Source organism: Ictalurus punctatus, chromosome 8, assembly GCF_001660625.3.
Source record: "Ictalurus punctatus breed USDA103 chromosome 8, Coco_2.0, whole genome shotgun sequence".
In the NCBI taxonomy this organism is placed as follows: domain Eukaryota; kingdom Metazoa; phylum Chordata; class Actinopteri; order Siluriformes; family Ictaluridae; genus Ictalurus; species Ictalurus punctatus.
In genome coordinates this window covers 20,453,903-20,477,902 of record NC_030423.2, presented here as the reverse complement: position 1 = coordinate 20,477,902, position 24,000 = coordinate 20,453,903, and the positions used below count along the sequence as shown (strand labels likewise).

General features: G+C 39.0%; 2 protein-coding genes across 10 annotated transcripts in view; one reads left to right on the top strand and one right to left on the bottom strand.

Annotated features, from left to right (window-relative positions):
- mical2b (microtubule associated monooxygenase, calponin and LIM domain containing 2b) overlaps positions 1-8,932 on the bottom strand; it is a 66,079-nt gene extending 57,147 nt beyond the window's left edge. For all 9 annotated transcript variants that reach the window (XM_017474781.3, XM_017474782.3, XM_017474783.3 and 6 more), the window contains exon 1: positions 8,734-8,932. The gene's annotated coding sequence lies outside the window, so the exon portion shown is untranslated. The remainder of the gene's footprint in view (positions 1-8,733) is intronic.
- A 1,704-nt stretch (positions 8,933-10,636) lies between these two features.
- dkk3b (dickkopf WNT signaling pathway inhibitor 3b) lies at positions 10,637-23,781 on the top strand. Its single transcript, XM_017475212.3, has 7 exons — positions 10,637-10,882; positions 11,801-11,881; positions 13,063-13,140; positions 19,777-19,869; positions 19,980-20,124; positions 22,184-22,334; positions 22,733-23,781. Exons 1-7 carry the CDS (start codon positions 10,694-10,696, stop codon positions 22,794-22,796), a joined length of 801 nt encoding a protein of 266 aa, XP_017330701.2. The 5' UTR covers positions 10,637-10,693; the 3' UTR covers positions 22,797-23,781.
- Positions 23,782-24,000: the final 219 nt, after the last annotated feature.

The following is a 24,000-nucleotide window of genomic DNA, read 5'->3' as shown; positions in this document are numbered from 1 at the left end:
GAAGTACATCATTTAAGAGTAGTCTTTTTATTCCAACTAGGGTTCCAAGCACTGATTATGCTATAGCTCTGTACTTACAGATTGGATTACAGGGGTCCAAGCACCAAGCGTGCATCAGCCCTGTAATAACGTAGGGCTCCAAACACTCCATGTGAATTACCACATAGTGACTACAAAAATGTCTAATTAGGGGTCCAAGCTAAGCTTATGAGATTATGTACAGTATTCCATTGTCCTATCCTGCCCCCTAACTACCGCCAACTGACAGTAGAGTTGTTCATGGTTTGGAGGGGTGTACTGTAGGCTTTATATGTTTGGCTGTGAAATCAGACAGACAGATACAGGCTATTAATATTCGTATAAAGACTAGACTACAAAACCTCCTAAAAGGAAACACATATTACAAGATACAACACAATTGATTTTTGTTGATATTAAAGCTGCAGACACTGTTTTCCGGCACGTTTAAAGCCTCCAAGTTGGCATCCATTAAGATGAATCCATCTGCAAATCCCAATCTTATCATTAATCATATCAAGCACTAGGTGGGAACATTCTAGACATGGTGGATAGAAGATATGGATGCAAACTAGCAGAGTAGTGATACTGGATTAAGAAGGTGTGACTCTCATAAATTAAATACATTTATTCCATGGGAAACTGGAAAATGGTGGCATCTTGCCATTCACTTTGGAGATTTGCTGGGACAAAAGAAAAAACAAAATAGGAAATTGGACAATATTAAAAATCAATGTAGATTCGGTTTGTTCTATTTTTGTCGCTTGCACCAGGTGGAAGGGTGTTGCTTTCATTATAGAAATAAAGTTGATGTAAAGCTGAAGTGACCGGTTGATGTGCTGCAGGAACGCCGAGTGCACAGCTGCCCGGAGACTGAGACAGAGGAAGGAAAGGGGATAAAGTGTAATTCCTCCCGGTATGAAGGAAGAAGTGCTGACAAGTACCCTCTGGGCAGTGTGTCCTGGGAAAAACAGGAAGATCTCAAATGTGGCTCAGCTGCTAAAGGACATTTCATTACAAGGACGCCAAGAAACTCCAGATCAAAAGGCGGTATTTCAGACTGTCCATGTTTCATATAACCGAGCCCACAGCTTTTATTCCAGCAAATGTTTATTTGCTTTTAATATCCTGTGGTGGAAAAAGAATTCAAAGCAGTCGTAACATGGAAATTATAGAATTGCAAAAAAATAAGACCTTCAGCTGCACATTGATCATTGGGTTCCGGGAAACATGTCCGTGAGAACAATTCCAGCCTGGTTAAGTTGTTAAGAAGAACATCTCTTCTCATCACGTCTTCTGAGATCTGATCTACTAACCACAAACTGAACACCCCCCCTTGTTCTGCAGACATTTTCTGAACCCTGAAATCAGTGTTTGACTGGGTCTCTCACAATCTCCCCAAAGGAAACAATGAAAAGCTATCAGATGCCAAAAAAAAAGGGGAAAAAAAAGAGAAAAAGAAAAAGGGACAGGAGCACAAAGGAAAGGAACACAAGTTGAAGACATTCATCGAGAAATATTATTTTGTGCTATGTTGGCAAATCAGTAGTTACTTTGACAACTCCGTGGGTTGAAAATGACTCATGGACTCGAATGATTTCTCACGTCAAAGCCAAAGTCAGGAAGCGTGTATATTATGAAATGCTGGACAGCGAGTTACAAAATGTGTTTGAATCAATGTGCTTAGTAAGTAGTTAAAACTACTCTGCTGACCCAGTAGCCCTGGCAAACACTATTTTGAATATATCTTATGTCAAGTCATCAAATCAATATCCAGTCTCTGCTTCAAGTCGAAGTCAATCCCAAAGAGAGTCGATTAATTGATTCCAGACATTCAATGCTAAGGGTCAAACTTTGTTGCCAAAGTTTTCTGCGTGTGGAATCGGCTTCAAAGTGTATGAAATGTACAGAACACCATCACCTTGCATTAGTTTGTGGGTCTCATGATTTTCATAAGCACTTGATAATCATCTCATGCTCGGTCAGATTATATGATGAATGAAATGTATTGCAGTTATTGATGCTCATTTCCACTCAGTCATGTTTTGGTAAGAGCTAAATCATCATATGGTTTGAACATCTACTGGTTTCTTCTCCTGCATCCACGGGGGGGGCAAAAACCCTTTGCTTGTTTTGTCACAAACGTCCTGTTTCCTAGAAGCTCTGTGCACTACATTTCATCGTTTCTACATCTACTATGTATATGTAAATAAAGGCACAGTTCTTGAAGGCAATTACAAATTTGAAGCCATTTATTGCAGCAGTTCTCAAACCTTTTGTATCCAGGGACACCCTCCCGGCTATGGGAACCTCAAGAGAACCTAACAGGCTTTTACAGACCACCAACAACATATACGGTATATATTATCTATGCTCCATCAGCTAACACTCACCGGATCCTAGTGCAGTCATGCCATTGTTTCTGTAATTCCTGATAGCGACTGTAAAGTAAAAGCTAGCGTTTGTCACGTCACAGCACTGCCCTCGATTCCTACGAGTGTGTCTTATCCAGGAGCGTTCAGATGTTCTCTCCGCTCAGAATAGCAGAGTTTCATATTTCAGTTTCCAGGAGGGTATGATCACGTAGCCACCCGCCAGGTTACAGGAGGCTGGGACACCTCATCAAGGGCTTTTTTATATCTATAAATAAAGGTCAATTAAGGTCATTAAGGTCAATAAATTAAGCAAGAAGAACTTCCCCCATAAGGGAATGATCAACACTGGGAAGCGGTGGATGTTTAATTGACCTTTTCATGATGGTAAATTTCCCTCAAGACAAAATCCTTCGCCTACTGATACAATCCTTTGTAACACTTCGCCTACTGATACACTACTGTGCAAAAAAAGGTTTAAGCTGTAGAAATGCTGTAGAGCAAAGATTCCTTCAAAATGATGAAATGAAATGTAATGTTTCTACATTTGAAAAAAATAATACTTGTAAAGATGAGTAAACAGTAGTGAATGAAACAAAGTCAATATTTGGCGTGACAAAAAAAAAAACACAGATAAAAACAGTAGTCTCCGGTACAGTTAGTGCAGTTTTATAAAGGAAATGAGCTGCAAGTTTTATTGAGCATGTTGCAGAAACAGACACTGTTCTTCTGGAGACTTTAACTATCGCACTCGCTTCTTATTTTTGCAGCAAAACTCAGCAGCCTTCATTGTGTTTTCTTTGGTCTGAAAAATGTCTCATACGTAATATGCTGCTTTCTTTACTAACAAAACATTTTTCTGAAACATTTCATTTTGTGCTAGAAAACTGATGTTTGGGAATCGATAATGTAGCGGTCATAAAATAAAAAAATAAATAAATAAATCAATACAACGATTATATAATAAATAAATAAATAAATAAATAAATAAATAAATAAATAAATAAATAGTGTGCCTAAAACTTTTGCACAGGACTGAACATCTGCAAATTATGAATAAAACAATATCCTGGTTAACTTTCTGCTTATTATTTGCCATTTTTAGTCCCAACAGGAAGCGGAGAATTATGCAGATGCTTCTGCTCGAATGTTAATCACGTGCACCAGCTGCACTATGCAAATAGCAGGGTGGTGACGGTGGAAAAGGCGACTTGTATTTACTTTGGATTTAGGCTTTTCCGGTATGCGGAGACTGTTTGAATGCGATCCTGCTAATCTGCACTATGCACCCGCAGGGGTAGACGTAGATTAGAGCTGTGGTACTCTCTGGGGTAATGCGGAGTCATTTAGATTTAACAAAAAAATAAATACATTTTATAGTACATAAACTCAGACACATTCAGAGCAAGTTACAAATAAAGGAGCAACCGTTTTCCTAATCTGTTACCTCCAAAAGAAAGTGAAATGTGTCTGAAAAGGCTGTGTAGGTTCCTTATTAAATCTCGAAAGATTTGTTATCTTTGTTTACAGAAGCTAAAACGCATGCATATGTGCACACGTGTGCAAAAGGATCACGTTACACATGACAGCAGCCAGAGACAAGTGCTGAATATATGTACTAAATGCTGAGACGTGCGTTTTAAATGGTCACAATGGCACACTAGCCGCTGTTGCTAGCTATGATAGCTCCCCCACCACATTAGCAGAGGTTAGATTTGTCCCAATGTCAATGCCAATTGTGTATTTATTAAGGTCGATGTTTTTGTAGTTACATTCAACATTGTGGAACGTCAGGAAAACAAATGAGCTCCTGCTATCACTTACATTATAGCAGCTATAGACACTCATTCCTTCACCTACCTGCCTCTGTCTGTCTCTCGGTGTTAATAAGAAGGGGATAAAATGCAGCTGGTCACTACACTAGAGATGGAATCAATCAGATTCCTGCGTTTTACGATCGCAGAAACGAACGCAAAATCAAGCACGATATTCGGAGGAGCTTGCAAATGTTCAAATTTACCGCAGATTTCCCGCCAATTTAGGCCAAGACACGTCCTGTACGAGATCCTGTACGGACCGATGAAAGAATAAACAAAGCTATGTTTTTCCGCAAGTCCTGTTTTCAGCCATGTATGTATTAGTATGCAAGTTCTTCAAACTAAAATTTTAAAACATAGTCCTCTTTAATGAAAATAAATAAATAGCAGGCGAGTATCGGTATTGTGACGAGTACTACGTTTTTCTTTAACATGACCGCAAAAAAGCGTAAAATTCCTCCGTCCTGAAGACTTTCCCGTGACGGAAAAAAAATCAAAAGGAACAGATTTACGTCAAAGTGCTTACACTAAAGTCTTCTTTCATCATCAACGTTAAATAAAACATTTTCACCGGAGCAACCTCCACCTTTATATAGATTTTGAATTCTAAAATAACGCCTGCCATACGAGTGCCTGCATGAATCGTTAGTATAGAAACAATAACGCATTAAAGCAAACTTTAATATAAACCTGTGATTTGAATTACACACGGATCTACTCTCAGAACTGCAGTTATAGTAAGTCAACCCACACCTCCTGGCGAATCAGAATCGTGCTGTGGAATAAAAGTTACTTGCACCGGACTATTAAAGAGCCACGTTAATGTTCTCCTGCGTAAAGTTATTACTGAGACTGGCAAATGACTGAGCGAGAGCAGAAAGACCCACAGTCCCGACATAAAGCTCTGAGCCTCCCACAGGGGCTTATTGCTTTCTGCAGATGACTAGCACTAATTATGACATTCAACACGGAGCCAAATCCCTCAGGGCTGTACAGCTCTCCTCATGGCTGTAGTGAAACTCTGCTGTCGCACCGGGTGAACTTCGCCGGACCACTTGACCGTGACGCCACTGCGCTGGAGTATTTTTGTCATCTTCTCTGCTGATATACAGCACGGCCCTTATAAGTCAGCAGTACGCTCCTGGAAACTGCTGGTGCTTGAACATGAAGGAAGGAGGGTGTGTGGGAAAGTTCACACGAAAGTAGGAGACTGAAACTTGCCTGATGTGACTCGAGACGGGTGCAGATTTAAAAGGACATGTTCGGGGCAGCAGTAGAAAAGTGGTTAAGACGTTGGTCTACTGCTCAGAAGGTCGTGAGTTCAAACCCCAGCACTGCCAAGCTGCAACTGTTGGGGCCTCGAGCAAGGCACTTAACTCTCAATCGCTCAGATGTATAAATGAGATAAATGTACGTCTCTCTGGATAAGCGTGTCTGCTGGGGCTGGAACATGGGCTCTTATGATAAAAGAATCTAAATGACTAGGATAAACCTTTCATACAGACTACACTATATGGCCACACCTGACCATCACACCCATTTGTGGTTCTTCCCCAAACTGTTGCTACAAAGTGTAGAACGTCTTTGAACGCTGTGGCGTTACAATTTCCCCTTCACTGGAACTCAAACCTGTTCCAGCGTCACAATGCCCCAGTGCACAAAACAAGCTCCAGGAAGACATGGTTCACCAAGGTTGGGGCGGAAGAACTCCGCTGTCCTGCACAGAGCCCTGACCTCAACCCTACTGAACACCTTTGAAAGCGTGTTCAATACTTTTTTCATATGTTTATTACACATAACTTTATTTGTGGACTTTTAAACGTTGCGAATTCTTTATATTCCCAGATTTCTTGAGTTAATACTGATATCCGATGAAAATCTCATGTGAATAGCCTCATTGGAAATATATTTACTGAAAAATAAAAATAAAAATCTAATTAAATGTTTGACGTGTCCAATACTTATTTCCTCCACTGTATGTGAAAGTAACCGAGCTGACTCCCTGCAAGCTCCTGTCGCCAAGTTATGCAAAAACTCAAAGGTTGGGATGAGAGACGGTTCGGGTCCTTTGTTCAACTGCATAAATGGTTGTCCTATCAGTCAACAAACATGCACGTTCTATATGTATAGTACATCAGAGGATTGGAACAGGAAATAATCGGCGATCATAATCGGGTTAGTGCTTCTATGCTTTGTGTGTCTTACGGCCATAAAGAAACGACTTCCCCACAGGTTACTTTCAACCTAGTGCTGCGATTTCATTTTACTGCCATGAAAATGTACAGAAAACCAGAAACGGGTGCAATACACCAACACCTCTGTAAACAGCTGAACGATGAGGTCTTGAAGAAGGAACGAGGTTTCAGCGACACTCAGGTGGCCACCTCGGTACGGCTAAACGGAGGTGCACACGTTTTAGCCTCGTTCGTTAGGTCGCAGTAAAACCGAAACACGTGACTGGGCGGCACACTGACTTGAGCTTGTACTTGCTTGGTAAGATACCTGAATTTATGATTTGTCCACTTGTGGTGATCAACTGGACCTAATGATATACTGATACAAGGATGCATATCCATCAGTCCATACAGGATTTCATGGAGTTTTCTTTTTGTGATTGTCACGGCCAAAAATCTGTGTCACAAGGAGTTTTTTGTGCTTTTTTTTTTTTTGCAGAAAACTACATGAATTGGCGAAAGCTGCAAGTGCACAAAATTGTTCTGCACGATCTTTCGCAGTGATGTTTGTTGGTAACCGAGACCTTTTAGATGTACTCATGTTCAACGCGCATGAATCGAAGAGGGCTTTGGCTGAACGTGTGTCGTGATGACGTCACGGCACGTCTTGGCCCAGATCTGACGGAAATCTGTGGTCATTTTGAAAGATTGCAAGCTCTTCTAAATTTTGTAGAGTTTTCTCGATTTTGCGTTAATTCTGCGATCGGCAAATCGCAAAATTCTAGAGGGACTGATCTATGGCTCGAGAACATATCCATATAAACGAGAAGATAGGAAGCAAATGTGTCACTTTCCCACAAACTTGTCAATCAATCAATAGTCTATAACTTGTGTAGCTGTAACACTTACATTTTTTTCCTGGGCTCTGGGCCTGTGGAGCACGGAGTTTGGTACGATTAGTGAAGCGTGAACGCTGTTTTCAAACCTGGGACTGGAGTTCAATATGGGGCTCAACCATATTGCATCAGGTGTGGAAGGGTATCCACGCTTGCAGCCACATTTCAACTAACGTGATTGGCTCCGCTGGTCATGTCATTTATTGTTAATGCTTTTGAGATGCTGGGGGAAGACCTGGTATTGTTCTTGATGCATAAAACAAGACAGCTGATATTCAATTGCACAGATAGGGGGTATAATAACTTCTGCTGGTTCCTTGCCTTACCTTGCCATGGAGAACTGCTTTTTCTCAGCGTGTTCAACACTTTTTTTCCTGTGTCATTCCACTTTATTTCACATAACTTCATTTACTGACATTAATGTCTGGATATCTTGAGTTAATACCAAAGTCTAGTGAAAAATTCATGTGAATAGACTCATTGGAAATATATTTACTGATTTTTTTTCTTCAATACTTATTTCCCCCACCGTATACCAGACCGACTCCATGTTAGCAGGTATTCCTGCACAACAACATCCCACGCATCCAAAAGGTGCCGTTGAGTGTTGGAAAAGAATTAAAAAACAGAAAACGGATGAACCGACCATTTTGCAAACCTGAACGCACAAAAATGACGAATGGAACGGCTTAATCGAGCCAAAGTTTGGAAAAAAAAAAACACGCCTGTGATTATTAGATCACCAACCAACAAGCCCAGAAAAAAAAACACTCTTAGTCTCTAAGTCTATAAAGTCAAATAATATAAATAAAATGGTAGAAACAACAAAAACAAAAATTAAGCTACGTTACATAATATACTGTATACAGGCTACAATACAAACAGAACAACAACAAAAAAAAACAGACAATCTGCAAATTTTTCAAACTAAAAGAGCATGTATTTTTTTTTTTAAATGTGCAATTTATTTATTTATTCATACTATCTGCATGTCCATGCCTATTCTGTAAAATGTATTTTGCTATATACTGTACTTGCTTGTCATTTTTCATATTTCTGACACATAATCAACTCCATAATGCCTTAAAGTCAAATCAGCCCAGAAATAATAATGAATATGCTCATATAGTCCCCTCACCAAAAGGCATGTTAATAAATTTAAAAAATAAATAATTTTAACAGGAAGTTGAAGAGTTATTTATCGGCCACATATTGAACAGGTGCTGTTGAAATATTTAGGTTAACAGTGCACTTGATACTAAACACTAACCCAACCAGACATCTGATATCCGACCAAAACTTCACTTTATGCTCATCTTTAATAAATATAACCGCCTCGTTTGAGAATAAACAGTAAGTATATACATCTACACACACTCTAGTCAGGCTAGCTTTGAAAATAAATGTCTAGAGCTTGGACGTTTGAATTGACAAAAGTCCTGTCAAACTCACTCACCGGCTTTATTTGACGCCCAGCGTCTTTCTAATCCAGTGCTTATCTTGTTAACTTCGGGTATAAATCCGTAAACTTTCTGTCAACTATTCTGGACTGTGTTAGTCTTCAAAACAAACTTATCATAAGAAAAACATTCGCTATTTAGGTGCTCCCTTCTCCCCTTCAGTTGTTCGTACCGTTTCTCAAGCACACTGTGGGAGCCTCTCTGCATTTTATAACAGAAGGCGGGGCTTCGGGCTCTCAGTGTCCAATCAGAAGCAAAGATAAAGTTGGTGGGTCCAATCAAAACCGAGGGCTGACTTCTTAAACCATTGTGCTAAGCTCCATTTGCAGTGAACGCTAAAGAAACAAACAAACAAACAAACAAACAAACAAAAAAACCCAATAATATAATTAATTGTAAAAGTCATATATAATGCATTTGAATGGCACATCCAAGCTACTGTTAATATATAACACACAAATGTGTGTGTATATATATATATATATATATATATATATATATATATATATATATATATATATATATATATATATGTATATATGTATGTATGTGTGTGTGTGTGTATATATATATATATATATATATATATATATATATATATATATATATATATATATATATATATATAATTTAATTAAGGTAATGGAATGAACTAAAAACAATAAATTATATGAATAATAATAACACTGAAAATTAGCAAACCTAGCCTACATAGCACAAACAAGCTCATGCAAGCAAGCAGCTCATATTTTAGTGCGTTTGCCACATAGCAGCTGCCACTGAGGGGCATCAGTTTTCAGAGGCAGGTCACCATGTCACCCTGAACAAGTCTAAATGTACACATGGCCCTTAGCAATTAACACCAATACATCTAATGAGCCACATAGAACTTTGCATTTGTGGCACAAATTAATTTTCATTCATCAAATCATATCTTAAATCATAAAAAAAAAAATGTTGTACCAATGTAAAAATGTTGAAATCATCCAAATAGTTTTAAAATGACCTTTAGTGTCTGTTCTAAGGTGGCAGGTGCACATAGTGTAGTAGGCTTATAGAGATACAGAATGTCTTTATGTAGTATGAGATTATAGTAAAAGAGAGCTTGTAGTCTGTTGCCATCTACAGGACAAGAAAGAGTTTGTTGATTTATTACTTCATGTATAGATTCATTGGCTGTCTCCCAAAGAGGACCCTAAATCACACTATCAGGAAAAAGGGTTAATGGCAGGCTTGGGAAGTAATACATGTAACAGTGTAAAATAATCAGGATACAAAAAACTTGTAACTGTAATCTGTTACAGCTACATAAAAAAAAACTAAGTAATCAGATTACAGGTAGTTTTTGAAAAAAATGTTTTGTAATGCTTTTTTTTTTTTTTTTTTTTTACATTTACAACCAAAGAAAGTAAATCTTTTGATAAAACAGAAGATAGTCGTGACTCCCACGAACAACCTGCTGGTGCATGTGCAAATAAATTTTGCGCAAAGTTAAGACTATCACACCCGTATGTGCATTTAGAACATCCCATTTCAGATTTATTTCCCACTGTTGCTGTTATAATAAGCTCCGCTCCACTCACAGGTTACTAGGAATTTTGAAAATTGTTAAGACTTATCAAAGAACTTCTCAATATGAATGCCATATTTTCCCAAACATTGTTGGAATGCATTATATTTTAACTGCTAAACTGAGTATAAAGGTTAAAAGGCAATTATATGAAGGTCTATGTAGTATTTTATTCTGTATTATAGCTTGAGTGCTATAGTTCAAGTATGTGACTTCTTTAAAGGAAAACAAGAATGTTGCACTGTCGCTTTAACAACACAGGCATTTAGAAAGCCAAGAGAGGGTTGTTTTTTTTTTGTTGCCCCAGCTTTTTCTTCCTCCCCTTCGTCAGTTTCCCTTCAATCCGCTCTGAGGTCAGACTGAAGGAGTCTCTCCCTACCACAACGATGCTGCTCCTTACTCTCATGTCTCTCGCTATTAGTCTTGTGAAGGCAGATCAGAAGAGACCCCTGGACCTCAGTGAGACCCTGGGGGAACACGTGGCTCTGGGCCAATTAACTTTAAATGAAATGTTCAAGGAGGTGGAAAAGCTTATGGAGGACACGCAGCAGAAACTTGAAGAGGCCGTGCATCAGGTAGTACACAGAGCTACTCATTTTTTTTGTTCATTTCCAACTCCTGAGGTGGATTAATGAGGCTATAGAGGTTCTGATCTGCTGGTTCAGGTGAGGTGAAGATGGATGAGAGTCATAAATGCTTAGCTTGAGACATTTAAGAGACAAAACTAAAATTCCCCTTAACAGATGATGCACAGTACATTTGGAAGATTCTTATAGCTAGAAATCCTTGATGTTGCATCTTAAATCATCTGTTTCAGACCAACCCAGTTGGAATATATGATTTTCTGGCCTTATTTATAATCATCTCTCTGTCCAATTTTCTATATGTTACATTTTAAAGGTGCGGTATGTAATATTTTAAAGTGTTCCTAGACCTATAATAATAATAGACTTCCAATAACACTTTGGAAAAACTGTGCTTTGTAATATTACAGTCGCATTTGTTTCTTTCATTAAGGCTTCTGTTTACAAATTTCTGGGCTGTAAATTAGTAAAACAGCTGGAATAGTCCGAGCAGGGATTTTGAGTGGAGGGGGTGTTTTCGTCCTAGTCGTAATTCCAAGTTATGAGTTTTAGTTGAATGTGAAATGACTTTCAGGGAAGGGCAAAGTTGTCAAAGTTTTTATTGTAATTACCTCACAGGGAGCAGAGGGTTTTCTTTTCACTGTATGATTCACTCATTCATCTTCAGTATGCTCTTCATCCTCATCCAAGTCATGGTGGTCTTGTTGGATTTCTATAAAGCTGCTTTGTGACAAAGTCTACTGTTAAAGCTTTAAAAGATTACATTAAAATGAATTGACTTCAAAATGACAAATTGCCACTTTAAAATGCTCTGATCATATCTGAATGTCCATTTTCCCTTTGACAAATAAATGCAGCATTTTTAGTTAAAAATATATTTGCTTTATTATCTCGATTTTCTATACTTAGATGGCGAATGAGACCTCCAGATCTCTATATGGACACCGTCTGCCTTTTGGCCACCCCAATCCCAACATGACTGGAGACAAGGTGGGCCTTCACCCTATCACCCACAGGACAGTAAAAAAACTGATCACTAAATATGACTTTATTTGATAAATTCTCCTTCATATCATATCACAGGCTTATGTTAATACACTCAGTTAAATATGTTATCGTTTCTATAGTAACAGCATACACAGGGATTGTATGATGGATGCCCCATATAATATATGACTAATAATAAATGTTATTTTAACAAAGCAAATCGTTGACATAGTGAAGCTTTCTGTAAAATGATGTTTAGTTTATGGAACATTTATGGAAGGAGTCTCCAGTGTCGGTGCTTTGTAATGATCAGTAATTTTCCACATCGTTTAAGGACAGAGTTTACTCTGGTTATGACTGTTTATTTATTGCTACAACGTAAGTGATGATAGGAACTCATTTGTTTAGCAAACCTTCCAGAAAAAGCATGACGTGTCATTTATTTAAAAAAATAATAATTTACAAACACCGGGAAAACTGCAGCATAAGCAGAATAAACAGTCCATGCAGGATTTCCCAGAGTTTTTTTGTGATTGTTTCGGCCAAAAATTCTTGATTTTGCTGCGGCTTTCTTCAAAATTTGCACTGCAACTTGTGGAGTTTTTTTTTTTTTTGGTGCTTTTTTGTGGAAAACTACTTAAATTGTGAAATCGCAGTTGCTCAAAATTGTTTTGCATGCTCTATCACAGTGGTGTTTGTTGGTAAATGAGATAGCTGTAATCATGTTGGACGCACATGAATCGAAGCAGGATTTGTCTGAATGCGTGTTGTGATGACGTCGCATGATGCGTCTCGGCCCAAATCTGCAGAAATTCTGCAGTAATTTCAGAACATTGCACGTTCCTCTGAATATCGCGGCGCTTCCTTGATTTTGCGTTCATTTCTGCGATCGCAGAATCCTAGAGGGACTGAATAAAACACTTTGGGAAGTGCTGTTATAGGAAAATAATCAACTTTCAGGTGGTAACAGCTGCACCAGGCCACATCACATCACATCACCCTACTGATGATTATTTTCCTATAACCGCATACCCACGAGTGTTTAATTGCTTAATTTTACTTTGGTAAGAGTGATTCAAATGTTTCAAATTATATATCTTTTATACCTCTAATGAACAGAAAACTATTGTTGATCACTAACTTAATGTTTGTCGCCCTGAAAACACCTCAATTCCCTCCTCCAGGACTCAGACAGCGAGTCAGGAGATACACTTTCCTCCACACCCCTCATTCAGGATAGCCGCTGGAACGAGGTGGACCATGTGAGTACACACATACACACACGGTTCATACCCAACCACATAAGCAAAATCTTTATTGTTGTTTGTTTGCAGGCGGTCACTGAGAAAATTTATTCTTGCAAACAAGCCGTTATTGCTGGCACCCATGTCATATTTAATGGATGGTTTGAGGTTAACAACATCACACAGCAGTCTATAAAACAATCGTCGCTTTTTATTACTGTCTCAAACCCCGTTACCAGGACAGCTCATTGGAGACAGAAGTATTTACATTTCCATGGGGAAATGTAATGTATGATGTTATGAACTAATTTGCTGAAAAGCAGATGGCACATGTTTGGGCTTGATCCATTTTTCTGTCACAACTTGCACAACATGTTTCCAGTGCTACATGACTCACACAGCTCCTGATTCAACATTTCCCCTGCTTTTGTTTTTTTTTTTTGTCTCGCAAATCCTGCTTGTAAACTCTCAAGTTTATTGACCCCAGAACACATGTTTTTTTAGATTGGAAAATCTTATTTTTCTGCCATAAATGTAGACACCAGACACTTTAATACCAGTCTAATAGTTACTTCCTGTATTTACACACATACAGAGTCAACCTTATAACAGAAATAATTAGAAATGATATGAATCTAAACTGTCGTTATTATACAATGTCTGGAGTTAGGCAGTAACGGTTCTGCTTTACGCTGCCAAGGAAGACGTGAGCGGGGTTTAATTCCACACCACGGCTGCTGCAGCTTGCCATTAGCGGTGGTGTTGTGGTGGCATTTGCACTGAGTTTACTGTGATTAGGCAGGCTGGAAGGAATGCATGGAAAGCAAGGTTGGAGGAGTGTGGTGACGGAATGACACGTGGCACCAGTATTCCTGCCATGATGCCACTGGATCGGTTAGCATAGTGCTGCGTAGCAACCCGTCATTAAGTGGTTTCAAATAGACGACAGTAATGACATCATTCAGGATAGACGTCGTGCTACTGTACTTCCTATTGCATGTAGAGTAGCCTACACATACACTTTTACACATTGCTGAATGGTTTTATACAGCGGGCAAAATCAAGGCCCTGGGCGATGATGGCTCTGATCATGAGTACTGATCTGATTGGTCGATGACTAAGATAATAAGAAATGATGTTCCTCATAGTTCAACTACTGAGAAAGACAAATGGAAATTTCAAAGGGCCTGAAACTAGGGCTGTATGACTTGAGTCTGGTCTGGAGACTTTTTCTATACTGACTTGGACCTGTTGCTGTTCTTGGGTACTGGTTTAGCTAAGTATGGTCTTGGTCTCGACTGAGATTTTGTAAAAAAAAAAAAATAAAAAAAAATAAAAATAAAAAAAAAATAAAAAAATGTTTGTATTGTGTTTTCTTTCAGCAAGAAAAAGAAATCTTCTTCTAGAAAACAACCTAATCACTGGTGCAATGCATGAATGATATCGTTGCAGTGGAAACATCTTGAACGTAGAAATTTATCTTGTGTTTCCCAGTCCGTACAGTAGAGGGTTTTTTTTTTGATTGTTGCGGCTAAAAATGCTTGATTTTGCTGGGATTTTTTCAAAATTTGCGATGTCACAAATGCAGAGTTTTAGGTTAATTGGTTAACAGGTCAGTAACATAATTGGGTATTAAAAAATAGTATCTTAGAGAGGCAGAGTAAAGATGGGATGGAATCTGGATGGAAATATATGTTGCTCTAAAGCCTGTATATACCTTTCAGCATTGATGGCGTCTTTCTAGATGTGCAAGCTGCCCATTCCATAGGCACTAATGCACCCATACCATCAGAAATGCAGGCTTTTGAACTGAGCGCTGATAAAAAAGCCGGATGGTCCCTCTCCTCTTTAGTCCTCTTTAGTTCAGAGGACGTGGCGTCCATGGTTTCCAAAAAAGAATTTCAAATTTCGATTCGTCTGACCACAGAACAGTTTTCCACTTTGCCTCAGTCCATTTTAAATGAGCTTTGGCCCAGAGAAGACGGCTGCATTTCTGGAACATGTTCACATATGGCTTCTTCTTTGCATGATAGAGCTTTAACCAGCATTTGTGGATGGCACAGTGAACTGTGTTCACAGACAATGAGTTCTGGAGTTGTTTCTTAGCCCATGCAGTGATTTCCATTACAGAGTCATGCCTGTTTTTAATGCAGCGCCTCCCTAGGGCCCGAAGATCACGGGCATGCAGTATTGGTTTTCACCCTTGTCCCTTGCACACAGAGATTTCTTCAGATTCTCAGAATCTTTTGATGATATTATGTACTGTAGATGATGAGATGTTCATAGTCTTCGCAATTTTACATTGAGGAACATTTTTCTGAAATTGTTCCACAAATTGTAGATGCAGTTTTTCACAGATTGGTGAACCTCTGCCCTTCTTTACTTCTGAAACACTCTGCCTCTCTAAGATACTCTTTTTATATCCAATCATGTTACTGACCTGTTTCCAATTAACCTCCAGCTGTTTCTTTTTAGTAACACTTACTTTTCCAGACTTTTGTTCCCCCGTCCCTGTTAGAATAAGAACAATTTCAAGCTTGAAATGAGTTTTAAAAAATCTATTTTTAAAAAATTGTTTAAAACTATTTATTAAATAGAAATATTAGTTGGAATTGTCTATAATGAAGATATTTTTACTTTACTTTTTTTTTTTTTTTTTTTTTAAACTAATGACTATAATAACCAGTATTACTTTTTTGTTTCTGTTATTCGGTTAGGTAACAGATGTTAACAACAATATAGTAAATACACTATTTACCTATTTGACTGGAACATGATTTTTGAGGACTAGTTTATATTACTGCAGATTACACTTCAGCAAAATCTTTTAAAATACCTTGAAACCTACACTGTGTGTAGTTAAAGGAGAATAGCTGAATGTATAGTGTGGTGACGTTCAGGAAATGTTTTCCAGACTGGAGCTGTTCTTGAGTTTGTAAAAGTCTCCCACGCCAGGCTGTGCTCTGCAGCAGAGCTTTGATCTCGAGAGTGTGATGAGGTGGCGAGCGTAGAGCGTTTCCTCCCTCTAACTGCTTTATACTTAAACTTCCAACGAATGCACTGCTGGAGACGTTTAACTCGATCTGTTAAGTGCTCCACAGCGCTGTGAAGGGAAAAACCACCCGGTATCAGCTGGAGGTGTTTTCATTAGATAAGACCTCAAAGGTACAGGCTCCCAACTGTTTCGTTAATGTTCCTGCTAGAACCTCCGCCACTTTAAGAAATAGCCCAAACGCTAGAACACAAACAATTCATTTTTTTACAAGACGTCTCGATAGTCGTAGCTTCTGTGTGTTTATAACTGTGTAGTTGCAGCGGCCATGATGTCATGTTTTCCCATAATACATAGCAAGCGCTTCAGTTTTAGAGTTGAGAAATTATACTTAAAGCGCACCTATTATGGTTTTGAAACGTACAATAGATTTACATGCGTCCAAGGTCAAAAAACACTTTAACGTGCTCATAATTTAAATTGCAGCATTGCCTTTTTCCCCTCAGTGTCAAAAACGACTCCGTAAATGATCCGTTCTAAAGGATTCATTCTATAAACTCCTCCTTTCAGAGAGCATACACTGCTCTGATTGGTCAGATGTCCCAGTCTGTTGTGATTGGTCTACCTATGTCAGCGTGTTTCAAAAAATAAACGCTCACTACCATAACGAGTTTTAGCTCCCTCTGTTCGCGAGCAGCCGATCAAGACCAGAGGCGGGGCTTTTTATTACAAACCTACGTAGGTTAGTACAGGAAGTAAGTGTGGAATTACTAATGAGTCGTTTCAGCTGTTCAGAATCGATTCCTTCTTTTGGGAGTCAATAACGCTGTTTGTCGTTCACTTTGATTTTTTAAACTTTGCAGACTTTATACATTCACAAACAGCTCTATAACACACTACAATACAGATAATATCTGAAAAACCATAATAGGTGCATTTTAAGTGAAAGTATACAGTAGATATTGTCTCAATTTCTTACTCAAATAAAAGTCAACGAATCCAGCCAAAAATACCATGTTGCTCCTTTTAAATGCAAAAAAAAAGCAAAAGGTAAATGTTTAAAATGTATTAAATTAAGCTAGTTTCACGTTTAAATGAAACATTAAACACGTTTCATGCTAAAAGTAACTTTTATTATTTATCTAAAACTGTTAGAGGATGCGTTTTGTTTTAAATGGTTTTTTTTTAAATATGAAAACATCTTTCAATCTTTGTAAGTGTGCAATATTTGCCATCAGCTAAAAATTCAGTTGCTGCCATGCCAGTTATGTTAGCTATTAACATCCTGCTAGTAGCAAAGTAAACAGAGGCCTGTTGCACAAAGCGAGTTGAATTAACTCAGAGTTGCAGAGTAAGTTTTGAGTTGACAAAACCAACAAAATCCAACCCTGGTTAATTAAGGTTAACTTTCTCAATCAACCCAGGTTTTAACCCTGAATCAATGTTTACTCAGCGTGCACGTGCATATAAAAGCCAGATGTTTGCAGCCAACAGCGTTCAACATGGAAAAAAGCACGTGCGCATACTTTTTGGGGAACATGAGGAATTTAAATCTACACTAACCGCAAAAATCACACCGTTTTGGCTCGGGAAAACCGCTGATTGTGTAAATGCGTAAGTTTACTATACAGTGGTTTTTACAATGAGAATAAACGGATTGAAAACTTTTTACCCCGACGTATTTCATGTAATTTAATATAAATGTCAATTGTTTCAAATTAAATATTAATAAAATAAATATCAATTTGTGAAAATATGTTAGGACTAGAATAATGCCACTGCATAAAATATACTACTCGCAAAGAACCGCAAAGCAACACATACAGTACAGTTTGCGGTACAGTAAGAGCGTGGCTTCGGCTAGATGGTATAGTTCTATATGTAGATGGTATATCTACGAAAATCCATATCTTTCATACAGATGGTCATTGGGGAAAATCCAGGGGAGTGCCCTTCTTATTATTTGCGCTTTGAGCTCCACAGGATTCTCTACAAACGGTGAAGCCATCGCTACATACACTAAAGGATCGTGTATATCACTTTGCTCACAGCTGATTGGTCCAATTTGGGTTTGACTTCTCTTACCCAGAATTAAACTTGCTCTGCTAAAAACCAATCCACCTTGTTGAGACCGAAAACTAGAGTTTGCTCAACCTGAACGCAAACTTACCCGAGTAGCCACCAAAACCGGCTTTGTAGAACAGGCCTCTGGCTAACTTATTAGCAAATTGCTCAAACTTACCTCAACATGCTTTTTTGAATTTGAGTGCATTTAGAAAAAAAAGAGCATGTGTGAGAAGCTGTCATGGCACCAAACATTATGACACGGATATCACTGGACATAAACTGACAGCATATGACATCTTCAGTGACACCCTTATGACCTGGTTATGTCAGCTTTATGACACAAGGTTTACATAAAGTGTTACCTATAAGAAAAGAGATCTTTCTGTTAACAGAAGTACACAGCTGTAGCACTATCAGTCCTTCTTGGGTTTTTTTCGGGTGGAGGATTAATCTTTTGGAATTTCCTGGTCGGCGAGTGTACACACACACACACACAGACAGACACACGCACACACACACACGCACACATGCATGCACATACCAAATCACTCTTCATGGAACAAATCAAAATGAGCATAAGCCTATTATTTACAGTCTCCACCATAATGCATTTCCCTTTAGCTGCCAAAAATGTTGAACCTATGAACTTTTGTTCCTACACAGGGTTCCCCAATGGCATGGAAACACAATGAAGTGTCCTCAAGGGTTCCCCAAGTGCAAGGAAACACAATGAAGTGTCCTCTAGGGTTTCCCTGCATGTGAAGAAACACAATGAAACAACCCTCTAGGGTTCCCCTAAGCGCAAGGAAATGTGATATAGTGTCCTCTATGGTTCCTCTACATGTGAAGAAACACAATGAAGTGCCCTCTACAGTTCCCCTACATGTGAGGAAACATGATGAGTGCCCTCTAGGATTCCCCTATATGTGGTGAAATTTGATGACGTGCCCTCTAGGATTCCCCTATATGTATACAAGGAAATGTGATATAGTGCCCAGTATAGTTCCCCTACATGCGAGGAAACATGATAAGTGCCCTCTAGGATTCCCCTATATGTGGTGAAATTTGATGAAGTGCCCTCTAGGATTCCCCTATATGTATATAAGGAAATGTGATATAGTGCCTTGTATAGTTTCCCTACAAGCAAGGAAACATGATGAGTGCCATCTAGGGTTCCCCTATATGTGGTGCAATTTGATGAAGTGCCCTCTAGGGTTTCCCTATGTGCAAGGTGATGCGAAATACTGCCCTCTACAGTCCTCCTACGTGCAAGGAAATATAATATAAATGCCCTCTAGGGTTCCCCTATGTGCAAGAAAGATGATGAAGTGCCCTCTAGGGTTCCCCTACATGCGAGGAAACATCAAGGCACTTTTAATTCCCATGGAGAATATGTAAATGGTACCCTATGGGATTCCATACATATAAGAAAATTAAACTGAATGCCCTCTGGGTGTAAAAAACATGTCAATGCCGCCCTTTTTACTTTTTTTGTCCCCTGCCCATCAGGCAGCCTGTGTTTGCCCCTGCAAGAAAAGATAACATTATATGATGTAACATTTTTACTGTGTGTGTGTGTGTTTGTGTGTGTGCAGGAGTGTCTGATTGATGAAGACTGTGAGGAGGACAGCTACTGTCTGTACAATATCAGCAGCTCCAAATGCGTTTCGTGTAAATCCACAAACGTGGTGAGGCATTTCTGCACCTCACACTGACATCATGGTGTTCTCATGGCGCTGTGTGTTGAAGTTCTCCCACTCAGACCTTTCTCCCATGACATTCTCCCTCGCGTTTGCAGGAGTGTGAGAAGGACGAGGAGTGCTGTGGAGAACAGCTGTGTGTGTGGGGTGTGTGCACGCAGAACAAAACCCGAGGAGATTCAGGGACGATCTGTCAGTACCAGAGCGACTGCAGCACCCTGCACTGCTGCGCCGTACACAAAGGTACCACAGGGTTCTCACACAGGGTTCTCACACAGGGTTCTCGAACTCCCTGTGCTTCTGTAGTAGACCAGAAGTGTGTGAAATCACATACTTAACCGGGCATGTAAAAAAAGGAAAAGAGAAAGAATGAAGTCAGAGAGGCAGAGAGGGTTAGAAATACAAGAAGAAAGAGAGAAAAATTCAAAAGGCAAAGAAAGAAAAGGATTTTTAAAGAATTTTTGAGGAAAGAAAAAATGGAAAAAAGAATGAATGAAAAAATGAAAGAAAAAAAAATACAGAAAGAAATTTTTTGAAGAAAGGTTTGGAAAAAATACAAAGGTTTTATAGAAAGAAAGAAAAAAGTTGAAAAGAAAGAGAGAAAGAAAGAAAAAGGAAAGAAAGGAAGTTAGGTAGAAATAGAGAAAAAAGAAAGAATGAATGAAAGAAAGGAAAAAATCCAAAAGATTTTTAAAGAATTTTTAATGAAAGGGAAAAAATTGGAAAAAGGCAGAAAGGAAAATTCTACAAGAGGTTTTGTAGAAGGAAATTTTTTTTTAACTTAACTTCCTAACAAGGTCAACAGAACAGTGTTCGCCCTTATCATTAGGAGATCCCACTCACCCCCGCCCCGAATCCAGCCCCCGCCCCAAATCCAGCCCCGCCCCGAATCCACCCCTGCCCCGAATCCAGCCCCGCCCGGAATCCAGCCCCCGCCCCGAATCCACCCCCGCCCCGAATCCAGCCCCGCCCGGAATCCACCCCCGCCCCGAATCCACCCCCGCCCCGAATCCAGCCCCGCCCCGAATCCACCCCCGCCCCGAATCCACCCCCGCCCCGAATCCAGCCCCGCCCGGAATCCACCCCCGCCCCGAATCCACCCCCCGCCCCGAATCCACCCCGAATCCACCCCGAATCCACCCCCGCCCCGAATCCACCCCGAATCCACCCCCGCCCCGAATTCACCCCCGCCCCGAATCCAGCCCCCGCCCCGAATCCAGCTCCCTTGTTTATAACAAAAAAAAGAAGAAAAAAAGATGATGGACATTTATTTGTACAAGAAATTAGAAATGAAATGTGAGTGTAACCTGCAACAAGAAAACAATCCACAAATATAAATCAAAGCGTTAATGATGAAAAGGTAAATGCATTGTCACGATTTCCCCTCGTGCAAAGCGTGGGAAAACCGAAGCGCGAGCTCAAAGCGTGTGCGCGGGTTTGTCATTTACATTGAGTTTGTTTACTTCTGACGTGTGTTTTATTATGGTTTATGTCCTGTCTCTGCCGCTGTATTGCCATTGGTTGTTTCCCGTACGTGTCATCATTAGTCTCAGCTGTTTTATATTCACCCCTGATTACGTTTGATATTTAAACCCCTCGTGTGTCTGTGTTCAGCGCGAAGTATTGCATGAGTTTTATCACCGTACCAAGCCTTTGTGCCGCGTTCCTCGGGTTTTGTTTAACAGTTTTTGATCTTGTTTCTTGTTTCGTGCTTTTGCCTTGCCTGTTTAATTCCCATTTGCAGATCGCCTGACCCATTGCCTGTTTCTGACCACGCTTTTCTTTCATGATTCAGATTTGTCTGCCTTTTTCTAATAAAGCTCGCATCTGCATTTGTATCCTTTAACCTCCATTATGTGACATGTATTCTCAAAGAAATAAAGAATTATTTTTTCTTACAGAGAATTTAAATGCCGAAATGACAAAGATAAGGGAAAGAAAGAATTTAGAAAAAGAAAGATTTTGAAGAAGGAAGGAAAGAAAGATTTTGAAAAAAGATTTTGAAGAAAGGTTATGTTGAAGAAAGCAAGAAAAAATGATTGCACAAAAGAAAGATTTTGTAACAAAGAGAAAAACATTGAAACAGGAAAAACTGAAATGACAGACAGAAGAAAGAAAACGAGAAAGACAGATAGACAGTTTTTATTGAAAGAACAAATGAAATGATAGAAAAGAAAGAAGTGGAAAAAGTCTTTATAGACATGACATCACTGTTTAATACAAACACATTTTATGATGTGATATTAATTTAACATAATCTGATTAACCACTCCTTTGTGTGTGTGTGCGTGCGTGTGTGTAGCGTTGCTGTATCCGGTGTGCAGGCCGAGGCCTCTGGAGGGTCAGAGCTGTTACGATCAGCCGAATGAGCTGCTGGAGCTGCTGATGTGGGACGATGAGGCTCCTCATGAACACTGTCCATGTGCTGCAGGCCTGCAGTGTCAGCCACTGGGGTAAACACACACACACTACAGATACTGTACGGATAATGTGGTCTTGCAGCGCCATCCAGTGGCATACATCTCTATTGCCCCACTGCTTCTAATAAAAGTTTGCTATGAAAGTAAAAAAAAATGAAATCTGCTCACCAATTAAACAGGTTTTGTATTAGTATAATAATATAATAATAATAATAATACTCAAATTTAAATAAAGAAAAAGGAATAACATTACGGTTTGGTTTTATGGTATTAGAGAGGTAAGGCCGTTTTAAAAAAAAATTATTGGTTTAAAAATGTACACTGAATATCTTGTGTTTATATATATATATATATATATATATATATATATATATATATATATATATATATATATATATATATATATATATATATATATTATTATTTTCTAGTCCCGAGTTCCTGTGCCTGATGAAGAGCTCAACTGGAGACACGAGCCTGAGAGATTTACATTAACCACTATAAAGAAGCAAGACAGCGACTGAGTCTTATTAAAATGGTCCACTTACAGTATTCTATTGCTTGTCAGTTAATGTTTATATATCTATATTTATATAACGTGTATGTTATTTGTAAATAGTCGTGTCATGGAAAAAAACAGAAAACAGAGAAAACCTCTGTTATACATATATAAAGGGGTTTTGATCATTGGGATAATGAAGGAAGATCTGTGAAAACATATAAGCAGTACAATTCCTTGATAAATAAGAACTTTTTTCCAGCCCTATAGCATGATGCTGCCACCACCATGCTTCACCTTTATGTGATTAGATATCTTGTTTTTGCACCAAACATACCTTTTATCATTATGCCCCCCCAAAAAGTTGACATGGTCTCATCAGATGATCATGTGAGAAACAGCTTCCGTTCTTCTAGTGCACTGCAAGATTGTTGTCACATACACAGAGTAATCAGTACTTGACCGATATTCGGCTCCTTTAATGTTGCCGTTGGTCTCTCGGCAGCCTCCCTGGTAAGCTTTTGTCTTGTCCTTTGATCAATTTTGGAGGGATGTCCTGTTCTTGGTGAGGTGACTGTCGTGCCACATTTTCTCCACTTGTTGATGATGGGCTTCACGGTGTTAAATAGTACATCTAATGTTTTGGAAATTCTATTGTTCCCCTGTCCTGATCAATACCGTTCGACAATAAGATCCTGTACTTGCTTTGTAAGCTTTCCATCCCCCAAGAAGGTCCTACAGTAACAGCTTTATTTAAGATCTTTATTTGGGGTTAAATAAGAATGATGTTCTTGATGACAGATGTACGATAATTACTTTTGAACGCGAGTTTGAATGTAAAATTTTACGCAACATTTACTCAACCAAGTTATCGTTAAGTTCTTTGCTTCTTCCTATTCTTCCCGACTAAAATGTTTCGGATTGTTTTTCACTTGAATTGTGCCGTTTGCTGTGTCACATTAAAGGTGGAAAACGATCAGACATGATCTACCTTGGTTTCATTTTTTAATAGGGGTGTGTAGACTTTTTATATCCACTGCATATATACTGTAAATATATCAGCTTTTGTGGAGTGTCCGCAAAAATAAACCCGTGATTCGCCTCACACTACTACTACTGTCAAGAGCTGCTGTTATAGAAAATTATAACATGGTCTGTCGGAATACTCGATTCTGATTGGCTGGAAGGTGAAACGTGGAC